Raw genomic sequence first — 14,861 nt, forward strand, 5'->3', positions numbered from 1 at the left:
CTGCTGGATGCAGAATAACACAAACCATGTGCTGCTGTTCGGGCGCGGTTTAAATAGCCTCCAAAGTAGTCCCAGGAAAGAGGTTCCCCAGGACAACACCCGAGTAAAAAATAGTCCCTGTAGTAAAATAGTCCCATCCAGGCCTCACGTTGGCTTGGATTTATTTGCAGCATGGTCTGCATGAGGTAAGTAATGTCTATGAGCCTGGCGCCTATGGCGCCAGGACTGATTTTTATTATGAGCCTGGTGCCTACGGCGCCAGGACTGAACCCAGACCGCCCCTAGCTGGGGCTGCTGGGGTTTTTGTAAATGTCTGGATGCCTGCTCCCGGGGCTGATGGGCTTGATCCGGATGCCCGGGGGTAGGCATCATGACAGCAGCACAAATCGTTGCACAAGGGCTTCTTCCAGTCCCCCTCCCAGGCACCAGCCTCAGACTGAAAGAAACGGTGACAATGCCATCTAGATCCACAGTTCTCTGGTGGGGTGCAGGCTTGCCCTTCACATTCATTCCTGGCGGAAAGGTTCACAGACCAATGGATTCTCTCAGTGGTTTCTTCCTACCGATACCCCATTTCCCTCCAACCCCCCACTCACACAGATTGGGACGGCAACTCTTCTGGCGGAGAACTGTTTGCTCATGGTGAGTCAGGCAATGGAGGAGGTTCCAGCCTCACAGCGAGGCATGGGCTTCTACTCCTGTATCTTTGCCATACAGAAAAAGAACCAGGCTGGCCTGAGAGTTGTACTGAACCTGTCAACTTTGAACATTTCCCCACCCCTTCAAAAGTTCAAGATGGTTACGCCAGCACTGTTAGCAGAGGCACTGTGTGGGGAGAGACTGGATGTGCTCCCTGGATCTAAAGGATGCTTACCTGCACGTCCCGATTTGGGAGCCCCATTGGTCCTACAATTCAGGATAATGGGCTTTCACCTCCAATACAAGGTCCTCCCATTTGGCCTCAATTCGGCCTGTGAGTCTTTGCATGGTTAATGAATGCGGTAGTCCAGCACTGGGCAACCAGTCTAATGCACATCTTAAACGAATTGGGGTTCTCCGTCAACCTCAAGAAATCACAGTTACTTCCAACACAGACCTTAGCCTTCTTGGTACTAATTTGAGATACACAGGTGGAGAGGATCTTCCCCTCAGAAGATAAGATTGAGGCAATCAAGAGGGCCACAGGGAAATTCTTCAGCAGACCAATAATTTCGGCATGGTGGTACCAACGCCTGCTTGGAATAATGGCGGCTTGTCTCCTGGCGGTGCCACATACAAGGCTCAGAATGAGGAGGCTGCAGCTACATTTCTTAGCCTCATGGAATCGGGAAACTGCCTCCCAAGTGGCTCTAGTCAGCATTCCATAGCAACCGCACCAGGATCTCATGTTGGAGGACAGAGGCCAACCTGTTAGTGGGCAGGCTGTTTGGACAGCCACTACCGGAGGTCACTATTACCACGGACCTGTCGCTGGAGGGATGGGGGGTACCCTGGACAACCACAGTGTCCATATAATCTGGTCAGAGCAGGAACAACCAGAGAACATCAACTGACTCGAGATGATGGCCATCTTGCTTGCTCTCAAAGCGTTCCTCCCCATTGTAGGCAACAAGTCAGTTTTCATTCAGACAGACTGCTCCACATGCATGTATTACATCAACGAGCAAGGGGGCACCAGGTCTCCTCCCCTCTGCAGGCTGTCCATCAAGATATGGGAGTGGGCACTATCGAACAGCATTTACTTCTCAGCAGTCCATCTCCCGGCAGAGTCCAACCTGGAGGCGGACAGCTTCAGCTGGCTTGGAGTCGACAACTACGAGTGGCATTTGAATGAGGGTATCCTGAGGGAATTCTTCATTTGGGGCCACCCTCAGGTAGACCAATTCACCACCCAGAATTATAATATAGCTGACGCTTCAAAGGGGACTGAGGAGTGGCACCGGTGGGCAGAGATAGGGGAGTGCATGCGCCCCCGCGCGCATCTAAATTTGATGGGGAAGACATTTTTTTCTGGTGAAAAATGTTTGGTTTCCCATCCCTAGCAATGGACACCCATACAGTATGAATGGAGGAAAGGGGACTATGGACTAGGAGTATGTTAGTCACTACGGTGAGTAACATATAATAAACTGACAATGATTCTTATATTGATCTGGTTGCCATCAGCAGTACAGGTTACAGCTCTCTCCCACTTGATCCCTTTTTTTCAGATAACTTCTTTTCACATGCTGCACAAAAAGTAATTGATCTGTTTGCCATAGGCAACTAGGTTACAATTCTCTCTTCCTTGATTCTTTTTACAAGTAGGACTTTTCTCCTGCAATCTGACTTCTTTCTGTGCAACCTATTGGCTGCTGGCAATGTAGTTTACAACATTCTCCCATAGGGTATCTGGCTCTGGGACTATTTATATTCACATTACCTTGGTGTCACTTTTGGCTTTCTTTGGCTTTGGCAATAATGTCCCTTTACTGGAAGGTTGTATTCCCTCTGTTTTATTATGTCACCTGTTTGGCTTTGGAAATGTGCGGGGTACATTATTCTCCTATTCGACATCTCCTAATAGGAGAATTGTGCTGAGTTTGTTTAAATTCAACAAAAGTTTGGTTTTCAAAGGATTTACTCTTACACAGCGGTCTACTTTGGAGCACCTCGAGGTCACCTGTATCCGGCCAACTGCACCGTTATGTCCTGGCATCTCCTTCTGACTCGCCTCTTATGGTTCAGCACTCGTCTGGCCTTCCTCATCATTTGACAGCTCCATTCAGTCTTCTGCTTGCGCTGGCTGTCAAAGGAGCGGGATACAGGATTTAGAGACCTTCTCTCTTCCCCGTGGGGTAGCCAGCCTCAATAGCGCTTCCTGCTGGGCGTCCTCTGCTTTCCACCGGGATCTCGACCTTCTCCACGTTATCTGCACAGCGTCCCGCTGTTAGTACAGCGGCGACTCCATCAACGCCTTATTCCTGCTTCTCCTCTTAGTCCGCACATGAAAGGCCTTTAAATGTTTTAAGGTCCCGCTCAGGTGTGGTTCCTTACAACAACTAGACCACTCCTTACAGTTTGGCAACTCAGGACACCTCTTTCTCATCTCAGTACTAATAGCATTATAATGTTCGTATTTGTTTTCACATTATTTAATCCACTCAAGGATTTACAGGATGTATATTTAAGGGAAGATTTCAAAGGAAGTCATGGTTTTCTCTTGGGTCTTTAACACAAACTCAATGTATAATCATTGGGTAAAGGATAATACCACTTCTCTCCTGACAAGTCTCCACATTCCTTAACAGCCTTCCCCTCCCATGTGATCCTCCCTTCTAATACCACCCCCATGGTTAGGATCAGGTAGCGGCTGCCTTTCCCTGGCCACATGGGAGGTCACATTATTTTTATTTATTGAGCATTTGTTAGACGCTTATACAACAGAATTGTGTTTCAAAGCGCCATAATGCTAAATGGGAAGAGAAAACACATTGGAAAAACAGTAAATATACAGTTGTGGTCCTAGTGGACCTTGTGGTATACGGACGTGCAAATGCAGTGAAGAAGTGCAGGAGATAGGGATGGGTGGGGGGGGCAAGGAATGGACAAGTGCGGGTGGTGGGCCCGGGAGGGAAGTCAAGACAGAGGCCTCAGACTAAGTGCTAATGCGAGCGGCTCCTATGGGGAGGATGTAGAGCCACCAAGAAGGGGCCTGCAAGGGGCAGTGCAGTGGGGGGGAGGTGATGGTATTAACTGGGTAGAAGGCCTGGTATCCTGTGAGATTCATGAGGACCAGGCCACCGGTCTCAGCGGCAGTGCAGTGATTAACAGGGAAGGGAAAGCGAGAAAGAGGTAGAGAAAAGCAGAGTTTTCAGCAGTTTCTGGAACTTAAGGAGGTCTGGCTCAAGTCTGAGAGGGGCAGGGAGGCTGTTCCAAAGGGGGGGACGAGCTAAGGAAAGAGACCTGCCTACCCACTCTCTGCTTGGAGAAGCGTTTGACAATTAAAAAGTTTGAGTTCGAGGAGCGGAGCCGAGGGCTCTAGCAGGAGAGTATTTAGGAAGGGAAAGTTGGAGATAGCATAGTCCCAGGCCTCAGAAAGCCTTGTGGATGATGCAGAGGCACTTGAATTTGATCCTTGCAGCTATCGGGGGCCGATAGAGAGAATTTAGGGCTGTAAAGATACCCTCCCTGTGCTTGAGGCCAAGGATACGACTTGCAGCCCGATTCTGGATTTGCTGGAGGGGACGTAGGGAAGAAAGAGGGCGATTGAGAAAGAGGCTGTTGCAGTAGTGCAGCCTAGAGAGGACCAGAGCTCTAGAGACATTGAGCTTCTGGGGGAAGGTGAGGAAAGGGAGAATGCCTCTGAGGAGGCAAAGCTGGAACGGAGCCTTATTGGTACGGTCCATGATGTGAGGGGTGAAGGAGAGAGCGGAGTCGAAGATGACTCCAAGGTTTTTGGCCTCACAAGTTGGTGCGAGTAGAGGGCCCAGAGAAGGTTGCCAAAAGGTAAGAGGAAAGGAGGGTGCAGGTGTCCCGATGAGAAGGATCTCCATCTTACTGGCATTAAGATAGAGATCGTTAGCTGCACACTATGCCTGAATGGCGGACAGACAATCAGGGATGAGAGAGGAGGAAGAAGAGGTAGTAGAGGGGAGTTTGGGGGAAAGCTGTGTGTCATCAGCATAGCACTGTAAATGAGGAGAGAAGGAGGAGATCAGGTGAGCCAGAGGGGTGAGATAGACATTGAAGAGCCATGGCAATAGGATAGAGCCCTGGGGGACGCCACAGATAGAAAGTGTGGGGGTGGAAGAGAAAGGGCCCAGTTGCAACTGGGAAGGGCGATAAGTGAGGAAACGGGTCTGCCAATCCAGTACCCGGTCAGTGATGCTGAGGGTATAAGAGTTATTTTATGAGGATAGAATGGTGGACTGTGTCAAAGGTAGAGGAGCGACCAAGGAGATTGGGGAACAGTGTGAGAGTTAGAGTTGAGGTTTGCAAGCATGATTTCACAGGTGTTCAGGAGAGCAGTTTCAGCGCTTCTGGATGCCCTGAATCCAGGTTAATGATCATGTAGGCAACCAACAAGTTCAGTGTAGAGGGTCATTTGGGGAGGACCAGCTTCTCCAGGAGTTTACCCAGGAAGGGGGTAGTGGACTTAAGGGCAATAGTTAGTCTGGTAGGAGGGGGTCAGCAGACAGCTTTTTTAAGAGAGGGTGTACAAGGGAGTGCTTGAGGGATAGAGGGACAGACCGCGGCGAAGGAGTGGTTGCACAAGTCATTGAGAGCCTGGGCGAGAGAGGAGGTGTTGGCCTTAATGGTTCTAGAAGAGCACGGGAGCACCTGTTTGGAGGAGACCTTCATAGAGCAGAGAACTTTAGAGATCTCATTCAGTGCTATGGGCAGCAGGGAGGAGAGTGAAAGGGATCGTGCCAAGGGAGCAGACACCAGAGTGGAGATGGGGGCTGAGGAGAGTGAGGACAGGATGTCCTGAGTTTTGGATATGAAATGGGAGGCCAAAGCGGTGCTGAGAGCCTGGGAAGGAAGGAGAGCGGTGAAGACTGCAGCTGGATTGGCGATTTCCTTCCAGAATTTGAAAAGCTTGGCCGTGTTGTTAGTGGCTCCAGAGATAAAGGCTTGGATGTGGGCCTGCTTCTTTGAGCGAAAATTTTGTGAAACGATATTGCCTTTGGAGCAGGCTGCAGGCCAGTTTGTCAGAGGGTAAACCCAAGGTCTGCCACTTCCGTTCAGCAACTCTGCACTTGCGTTTTAGAGATGCTAGACTGGAGACATACCAGCCATTGTTCTTGTAGCCATGTTTTTGGCGGATCCTCATGACAGGGGCAAGGATGTCAAGGGTGTTAGAGACAGTAAGGTGCAAATTAGCAAGGACAGGATCGGAGGGAGAGTCAGAAGCAGAGGTTGCAGGGGGGATGAAGGTAGAAGCAAAAGCAGCGACTGTCACTTGTCGCTTCATCAGTTGGATGACGAAGAAGGAGGCTGGCAGTGCTGGGGGCGGTTCGGATAGAGGGCCAAGGGGCCCAGGCGGGAGGAGAGAGACTGGTCAGGGTAGTGGGGTAGTGACCGGATTAGAGATAGGGATGTCACCAGAAATGAGGTCATCCAGGGTGTGTCCGGCTGAGTGGGTCGGGCCGGAAGGAGGAATAGTGAGAGAGAGTCACATAGGGCATGGAACTGTGAGGTGGATGATCAAAGGCATTCTAGGTGGCTATTGAAGTCACCAAGGAGGAGGAGTTTGGAAAAAGAGGTTGAGAGGGAGGAGGCAAAGGTTAGCCCATTCAGAGAGGAAGAGAGGGATAGGGCCAGGGGAGGGGGCCCTGTAGATGAGGGCGAGGGTGAGGGAAAGAGTAGACCCCAAGCCTACTAACGAGGCATTCAAAAGAGGAGTAGGATTGAGTTGGTATGATGCAAGCAGGGACCCACTCAGGGAAAATCAGGGCCACTCCACCTTCGGGCCTGTTGGGTCTGGGTTTGGAGAAGATTTTGTAGCCCTCACTAAGGAGAGTGTCAAGAGCAATGACAGAGCTGGCATTGAACCATGTCTCGGTAAGAGCAAGGACGTCTGGGTCAAAGTCTTTGAGGAGACCGATGTCAGAGGAATGTTTGACTGCAGAGCGAGCATTCAGAGTAGCTAAATGAAGCTGGTTACCACCTTCAAAGTTTTTCCAAGGGGTGTACAGGGAAGTGGTACTCCCGTCAGTGGTTGTGGAGAGGTGAGAGGAGTGGCAGGAGAATGGAGGAAGTGCTGATCGAGAAAGAGAAGAGTAAGTTGAGAACCTTGGGCCATGATAGTGCCATTTCGATATACATTAATGATGCACCTAGAGGAGGAGTAGTATGCCACGAGTACTTCCCACCTAGTGCCACCATTAATGGGTGAGGCGAAGAAAGGGGATATAGTGGAGACCAGATGGGGGGTCCATAGGTCAGGATAGGGGAAAGAAAAGAGGATGTCAGTAATAGTCTGCCTGGAAGTAGCATTGAAGTATGTATCCGCAATAGGTAGGTCTGGGTTAGAGTCCATAAGAGCTTTTGTCAGCTTTTTTCTTCTAGACTTTGTGAGGGTGGGATAGGTGATAGAGTAGCAGTTAGAGTAGATAGGGGAGATAGAGAGTGCCATGGAGTAGGGAGGAGAGGGAGAAAGAGACGGACAGGGGAGCTGCACAATGCACAGTACTCACCAGGTGGCATAGCAGCCAGGCAGGGAGGCACAGAAGTAGGAGGTGTGCAATGGAAAACAGGCAATGCACAGATGTAAAGCACGCCTAAATTTGAAATTTGACTAAAGGTACTAAAAAGCAGCAGAAAGCGATCAGGTTGTGGCACAGCAAGATACATATTTCAAGAGGTGATGAAATTAGGGTTTGTAGTTAAGCTAGAGGGCAAGGGAGGCATTATTCAACCAAACAATCAATTGGTAGCGGGTTCAGGGGGGGGTATAGCCCAGGACAGGGCGATCTAGGCTGCCTACCAGTGCAATGCAAAAGCAGATTATTCATGGTCATTGAGAGCTAGTGTCAGTTTGTTCTTTTGGGGGCATGGCCTGGGGACAAGATGATGGAGTGGTGGCATGTAGAGTGGCTCCCTCAGACAGGGGCCTTAAGAGAGGGCTTTGAGGAGGGGGCCTGGTACGCCTGCTGGCTTCCTTGATTGGGGGAACTAAGGACTTCAGCGCCCAATCAAAAGTGAGGCAGGCTCCAGGGTTGAAGCACAAAAGTAATTATGTGCTGAAAAACAAGTCAGTGGCCATCTAGGAAGACCACGAGGCAGCCGGAAAAAAACACAGTAAATCAACTGGGCTTTTTTCGAGCAAAGCACCAAGTGCACATAAGGAAGCAAAGCAACAGTATCAGTGAGCATCAGAGACCCAAGTGGGCTGAATAAATAAGCAGTTCGCTTTTTTCGTTTTTTAGCAAATGGCCCAGAATGCAAAATGGTGCAGATTACCTGCTTTATTGTTTGTTTGTTTGTTTATTTTATTTATATAGCGCTCCAGACCCAGAGGTAAAAGGGCGCTTCCGGACACGTTACATCAAAACAATATATACAATTTACAGTTATACATTTGTGCAACTTGTACAATTTATACAGTTTACAATGAGCATCAAGATAGTTAGGGTAAGGCAGTATCGTCAGGCATAGGAGACAGAAGATGGTAGGGTTAGTTTTGCTCCAGTAACCATCCAATAACTTGTTTCCTGAAGGATTGAAAGGAAAGGGAGGCCCGGACCGTGAAGCTAGATCCTCCGGCTCTTTTTAAGGTGAATCTAGGCACTGTAAGGCATAGAGTATTGGAGGATAGGATCTGGTGACTCTAGTGGCCTTTAGGTGTAGGCAGCGTCTTGGGTGGGCATCCCAGTGCAGAAGGTGGATTGAAAGGTGCTGCCAGCTCCCAGGCAGCACAATGGAATAGGAGGCCAGACAGCAGGAGGATAGGCTTGGGATTCTGTTATGACACTGCAGGATTCATAATAGTATGCCATTCGTGTTGTACCTGTTTCACCTTTATGATAGAGTGCACCTGCCAGTTTGGAGGTAGTGGGGGGAGGGGAGGCTGAGTAGGAGTTTGGAAACCCCTACTCATCCCTGTACTCCTGCAGAATAGGAGTGATTTTGTCACAGCATGTGTTCAGGTTTCCATTTGATGCAATGTTAGAAGCTCAGCTCCCGTTTTTGTACTTTGGAGGAAGGATGTCTTCCCTTCCTCATTTTGCGTTCTAACTTAATCCCAAGAAGGAATACACAACTAGAGTTGGCTTCTGGTATGCCGTTTTCACAAAACATGCCTGGTTTAGTGCACACTTGTGAAAGAGAATACCCAAGAATGAAGCGCTCAGAGGTTACTATGTTGAGTAACATATTAATGTATTTGTTTGACTATTATTCGGAAATAGGTTTTGAGAACCGCATTCATATCTGCCTGTACCTGTACCATTAAATAAAACAGTGGTGGAACAAAAATATTTCTGTCTATGCTCGAACACATGTTGTATAGAATGTATACTCATATGTATTCACTATGAATGCCATGAAATGTAATCTCAGTATATTACTAACATAGTTTTAAAACCTGCGTCCCTTTCTCTAGGCAGGTGAGGAGGAACTGGTGCAGCTCCTGACTGATATAGTCATCGGTGTTCTCTGGAAGGGTATTGACCTGTCTGACGATGCCACCTGGATCGAGAGGGGCCAAGTGTTTTCAGCGCTGAGCAAACTGGGAATGGCCAATCAGCTGTTGCAGCCTTCAGATGAGCTCAAGCTCAAGTGAGTGCAGTAAATCAAGAGCTCAGTCTTCAGACTGGAAGAGGATTCAGAGGAAACAATCTGTTGATTAGGCTGCATGTATGCTTTGGAAAATGAATGGGTAATATTGCAGCTTAGTAGATTGTCTGTCCATGTCAGATCTGTTGTATGCAAACAGCAATGTATTTTTAACAACTCGACTTGCTTTGGTCCTTTATAATCTTTACAACTGATTATTTAGCAGTTCATCAAGGCTAGGAATGCTAAATAGTGCATGATGAAGCTTTCCTTTCATTTGTGTCCTGTTAGCATTCTTTTCATTTGTGTCCTGTTGCATTTGAAATATTGCATTAAGACCATAAAACACATGGGGACTTAAAGGGGGAAGCCAACTTATGTAACATTCCTTTGAATGACTGAAAAACTGAGTGCTGAGAGAAAATACAGCAGTAATATTCCCATAATAGCCACGTTCCTGGGCATTTAGTGAACTTGACGTTTATATTATTTATATGACCAACTGTAACCAGGGCTAACAATATGACTTTTAAGTGGGGTTAAAACTGACGTTTGGACAGTTAACATTTTTTGTTATTTATGGTTTGAAACATCAGTATGTTTCTTGTATGTTTTTTTAATTGGTATTAGTAATGCAGGTAAGTTAAAAGTTGTATTTGTATGTTGAAATGGCTCTCTTCAGACCAGGAGGCATTAGAGCATTGTTCATGGAGTGGTTTCTGCAGATCCAGTCGGATTTGAAATAGGGCCCCAAAGTAGTGTTTGTGAAAGAGCGGGATAAGAAGAGGACTCTGCATAAATGTATTAAACTAACCCATATTTTGAGAAGCCAGACTACTACTTCATTTATTCGGAGCACTAACCAACAGTAATAATTTGCCTGCGCAATGTAGCTAATTTTGTGATGCAATGAGATGCTAACAACATCATGTGATCCCTTGGGTTATGTTTCGATTGCTAATCTCTCATTAGCCAGGGGCAGGCATTTATCTTTTCACATCCACAGAGAAGTGAATATTCCAGTCAAATAGTCTTATTTCGAGGTTTGTCATGAAAGCAAATATATTTAAAAACAATACATTATCTAAAAGTTAATAACAAAGAAGAAAACAGTGACGGAGGTGTCTTTAATTCAGATGGTACAAAGTAGTCAATCCGTCCAGAGCAATGCATGTTTTTGGGCCCTAAGAAGTATATATGCTGCAACATTTAAGAATATTTTATCATTTGTTGATGATTTAAACAGTGACATGTCTTCACTGTGGCTCCTGAGTCCTGACAGCATGCTCATTGAGAATGGGCCTTAGGTAAACTGATCTTAAATCCAGACACTTAGGGCACAGGAATAGGAAATGTTGCAAGGATTCTTCGACTCAAGGGCAGTAAGTGCATTCATCAGAATACTATGTGTTCCAGCACCTTTGTACACATGAGTACCCAGCCTGAATCTGATGTACAGAGATCTGGCGTATTCTAGTTGGATATGGTCTAAATATTTTTCATAGCAAATCTCTTGCTTTACTAGCCAATATGTCTGTGCTAAAGCAGAGTCCTGATACTGCGCAATGAGTTGGTTACAAAGGTAGTTATTGCAAGAACCTTTCACCATTGCTTTGGACATTTTGTTTTACGCATAAAGGGTCCTCTCACAGCCCTTTAAGACCTAGTAGATTAAGAGTGTATGTCACATGTCTCCACCAAGGAAGCCTTCTGCCACCACCTTGGGAGAGGATATCTCTGAGTGCGTCTTTCAATTTAGTGCGTATAGGAGGTGTCCATACCCGTATCCAATAGAGTATCGGTTTGATTGAAATATTATACTTTATGCCATGCCAGTTGTTTTCCATTTTTAGCTGAACATTAGGTGTCCCCTTTGGCAAACACAGTAGCTTCCTTAAAAAGGTGTTTTCAATAATTGCAAATTTCTCTACTTTCACATGTCGGTTGCCGTATATAGAGGCTGGTTTGGCTTTGCATTTATAGGCCTCAAGCCGAGGGCCTCATAGCGCCATTGCCATGTGACTTAGCAAACCCTGTAACTGCCTTACTGGCCGTGTGCAAGGTTTGCCCGGCCTTGCCAATTTGCTCAGACCAGCTGCATTTGCCCTCGAATCTCACTCCAAGGGTATAGTACATGTAAACCAGCTTGAGGGACTTGTCTTCAACCCGCTCGGGTGAAGTTTATCAAAAACAGTACTAATAAAAATACATGGGTCAATAATTAGATCATTGCATACAGTAAACTGAAAAGATCCAGTGAGCGGCTTTGGTGAAAAAAAACCTGCCCTAACACGCTGCTCAAGTACAAAGATGCTGTGGCCGTCTATAAGAAAGCCATTTTGTTTGCCAAACCGGCCAGTTACAATTCCAGAATTCTGGAGGTTAAATCAAGCGCTAAGGAGCTCTTTGCTATCCTCCGAGAACTGGAAGCGAAGAATAAGAGGCTCACGATCGAAAAGGCGATTCTTGAGGACAAACTCAAAAGAAAGATCTCTGGCCACCAACATACTATAAGATCTTGTCAGCTGACACTGGGAAATCTGTCTGGCTGCCCAGTTGAACTCAGGATTTCATCAGACCAGCCATTGTTGGGGGGCGATCATGCTTTGTTTTGCATCTATCAAGTTTCTGAGAGTGAAGTTCAGGCCATTATAAGTGGCATGAAACCCCTTTTGTGGTTGGGAGATGTATGCCCAACAAGTATTATCAAGGACTCCATGGCTCTTATTCCCTGGATAACCAAGATTGTCAATGTCTCCTTTGCCAAATCTTGTGTTCCAAATTCATTGAAGGAGGCCTGGATTACGCCACTTCAGCAGGACAACCTGGACTCTGCAGTTGCTAGCAATTGTAGGCCAATCACCAACGTTCTTTTCCTCCTTAAAATCCTGGACTGGATTGCCTATATTCAGCTGCAGGAGTTCCTGGAGAAACATCTTCTGGGGACGTGACAGTGGGGATTTCGAGCCAAAAACTGGACCGAGACGGCTCTCCTTAATTTAACATCTAATATCGCAGGCATTATTGATTGTGGTCATATGGCACTTCTAATGCTTCTCGATCTGTTGGCCGCATTCGACCTCGTGGACCATTCCTTGCTCATAAAAAGACTGTCTTATCTTGGTAAATTTGCTGCAAGTGCCACATTCTGCATCAAGTCTTTCTTAGGTCCAGGTTTGGTCAGGGTGGCCGTGGATGATTTTCAGGCTTCCCCTTCCAGCTTACCTGCAGTGTTCCACAGGGCTCGTTCCTCTCTCTCTGCGCTGTTAAATCTGTTCACAAGACCTTTGTTTGACCCAGTTGACAGCATGGGAGTCTGTTCCACCAACTACGCAGATGATACCCAGATTATTTCTTTATTTTTTATTTTTTTTGAAAACTTTATTTATATTTTTCAATAAAATAGGTAACAAGTCTCAAAATCCTGACATCAATATTAACAATTTACAAATTCATCAATGAGTTAAGTGAGCAATTCCTAAAAGATTATAAATGTGCAAAGAGTACATTAACAAAAATATCAATTGGCCTACTGCTGTCAACCCTCTGTACACAACCTCAAATTTGTATAAGAACTAAGACTAAAGAAAATAAAGAGGGGAAATAACATGGAAAGAAGAAACAAAAAAAGATGAGAGAAAAGAAAAAGAGAATAAATATACACAAGACAAACCAAATACCCACACAAAACACACACACACAGCATGTCTTATATTAATCCGAACCCGCATGAACATGCAAATATCAGTTTTAATAAAGATTTAATTCACTGAACCCATTTCTATGAACCATACAAATCATACCCAGATTATTTTTGATCATGCCTTTATCACCTTGATTGTTAATACAATCTATGCATCAATACAGTCCTGGATTTCCTTGAACTCGTTGGCACTTAACAACAGTAAGGTCCAAATGCGACTCCTGTTAGTCACTTTGATTGCTGGTTGTTCCATCCCAGTGGCTCCCCACTCTTGGGTGGATTACTTGACTCGCAGCTTACCTTTAACAAGCATACCTCCCATCTTCGTTCCTCTTGTGCCCATCTAAACACCTTGTTTAGGCAAATCCGGCCATACCTTTCAGAGGAGAACAGAGCTGTTGTTGCCTCTGCTCTCGTCAGCTCGAAGTTTGATTACTGTAACAGCCTATTGGCTGGTATGTCAACCGGTAATGTAAAAAGCTGCAAACCACTCAGAATGTTGCTTTCCGGGCTGTTAGTGTGCTGGGTAAACATCATCGTATCACTGCTGCTAGGCGGAATTTGCACTGGCTGCCAGTTAAGAACATAATCCTCCAAAAAACGTTGACTTTGTTTGTTTGTTTGTTTTATTCACTTATAATGCGCACCAAACCCGAAGGTAGCCGGGCGCAGCAGTACAGAAAAATGCGAAGCTTAGGTTGCAGGGTGGGGTCATAGGATACATACACTGTATAAATACAAAATACAAATTATAGAATGCAAAATATCACAGGAAGGCAGCAGTTGCGGTTTACATGCCGAATGGATACAAAATATGATAAGATAATCTATGTACAAGAGAGTGGGACCATAGAGATCATGATGAAATGTATGTTCTAGGGTAGGGTGAAGGATAAGTGGGCGCCAATAGGCTATTCATTAGCAGTCCTTAGCAGATTGATGTAGTTAGTTCTGAATCTAGGGAAGGGCTGTGCCTCGCGTAGAGGATTAGGCAATGAATTCCATAATTGAGCTGCTTGCACCGGGAAGCTACTACCCCCCGCCTTAGATAACCTGAATCTAGGAATGATGAGGCTGTTGGCATTTGCAGTTCTGGCAGGGCGCGAGTGATTTCTTTTTGTGAGTTTATTGCAGAGATAGCTTGGTGCTGCATTGTTTCAAGGCTTTGTGAACCAGGGATGCTACTTTGAGGTGGATTTTGTTTTGGGAGGATAACCAGTTGTTTTGACGCCTGATGTTTGAAATATGTGATCTTTTGGGTACACCAAGGGCGGCTCGTAGGGCATTGTTTTGAAGAATTTGAAGTCGGTGGGTAATGGATTTGTTTGCTCCGATGTAGAGGGCATTACAATAATCAAGCCTCGAAAGGATTAATGCTCTCGCTAGGATAAGGCAGTTGTTATCGGAGAGAAAATGCTTGCCTGCTCTAATGAGCTTGCATGTGTAGGCGGTGGCAGATGCCAATGACTTCACCTGCTTATCAAAAGAGAGGGTGGCATCCAGATAGAAGCCAAGTGTCTTCACATCTTTGGAAACCTTGATAATGTTCCCGTCAATTTCAAATGAGGTATAATCCTGACTAAGTTTCTTCATGTTAGAATGTGTCCCTAGGATGAGCAACTCTGTTTTTAACACACAAATGTCTGTGTGCTCCGTGCCTCAATACGTCTGATCACCTCTTGGTGGTTCCATCTAGGAGAGTTTTCCGATCAAATGATGCACAAATGTTGCTCTGCCACAGTATAAACTGCAGAAATTTGGGGGAGTTTGTTTCGATGTTTGGGCTTTGCATGCTTGGAACGAGCTCCCGCTCACTTTAAGAACCATTCCTTGCTTAGCAAGTTTCAAAAAAGCAGCCAAGGGCCACCTCTTTAATACAGGAGTAGATTAGTTCTCC

The 14,861-nt window shown here is 46.1% G+C and overlaps 1 protein-coding gene across 3 annotated transcripts in view; it reads left to right on the forward strand.

The window, feature by feature from the left end:
* The window catches only part of NBEAL1 (neurobeachin like 1), a 2,018,929-nt gene that overhangs the window by 1,092,779 nt on the left and 911,289 nt on the right, over window positions 1-14,861 (forward strand). For all 3 annotated transcript variants that reach the window (XM_069615520.1, XM_069615521.1, XM_069615522.1), the window contains one exon: window positions 9,089-9,264. In XM_069615520.1, coding sequence (XP_069471621.1) covers window positions 9,089-9,264 — 176 coding nt within the window. The remainder of the gene's footprint in view (window positions 1-9,088; window positions 9,265-14,861) is intronic.

The sequence above is a fragment of the Ambystoma mexicanum genome, chromosome 9 (genome assembly GCF_040938575.1).
Source record: "Ambystoma mexicanum isolate Mex_15411 chromosome 9, UKY_AmexF1_1, whole genome shotgun sequence".
Lineage (NCBI taxonomy): Eukaryota > Metazoa > Chordata > Amphibia > Caudata > Ambystomatidae > Ambystoma > Ambystoma mexicanum.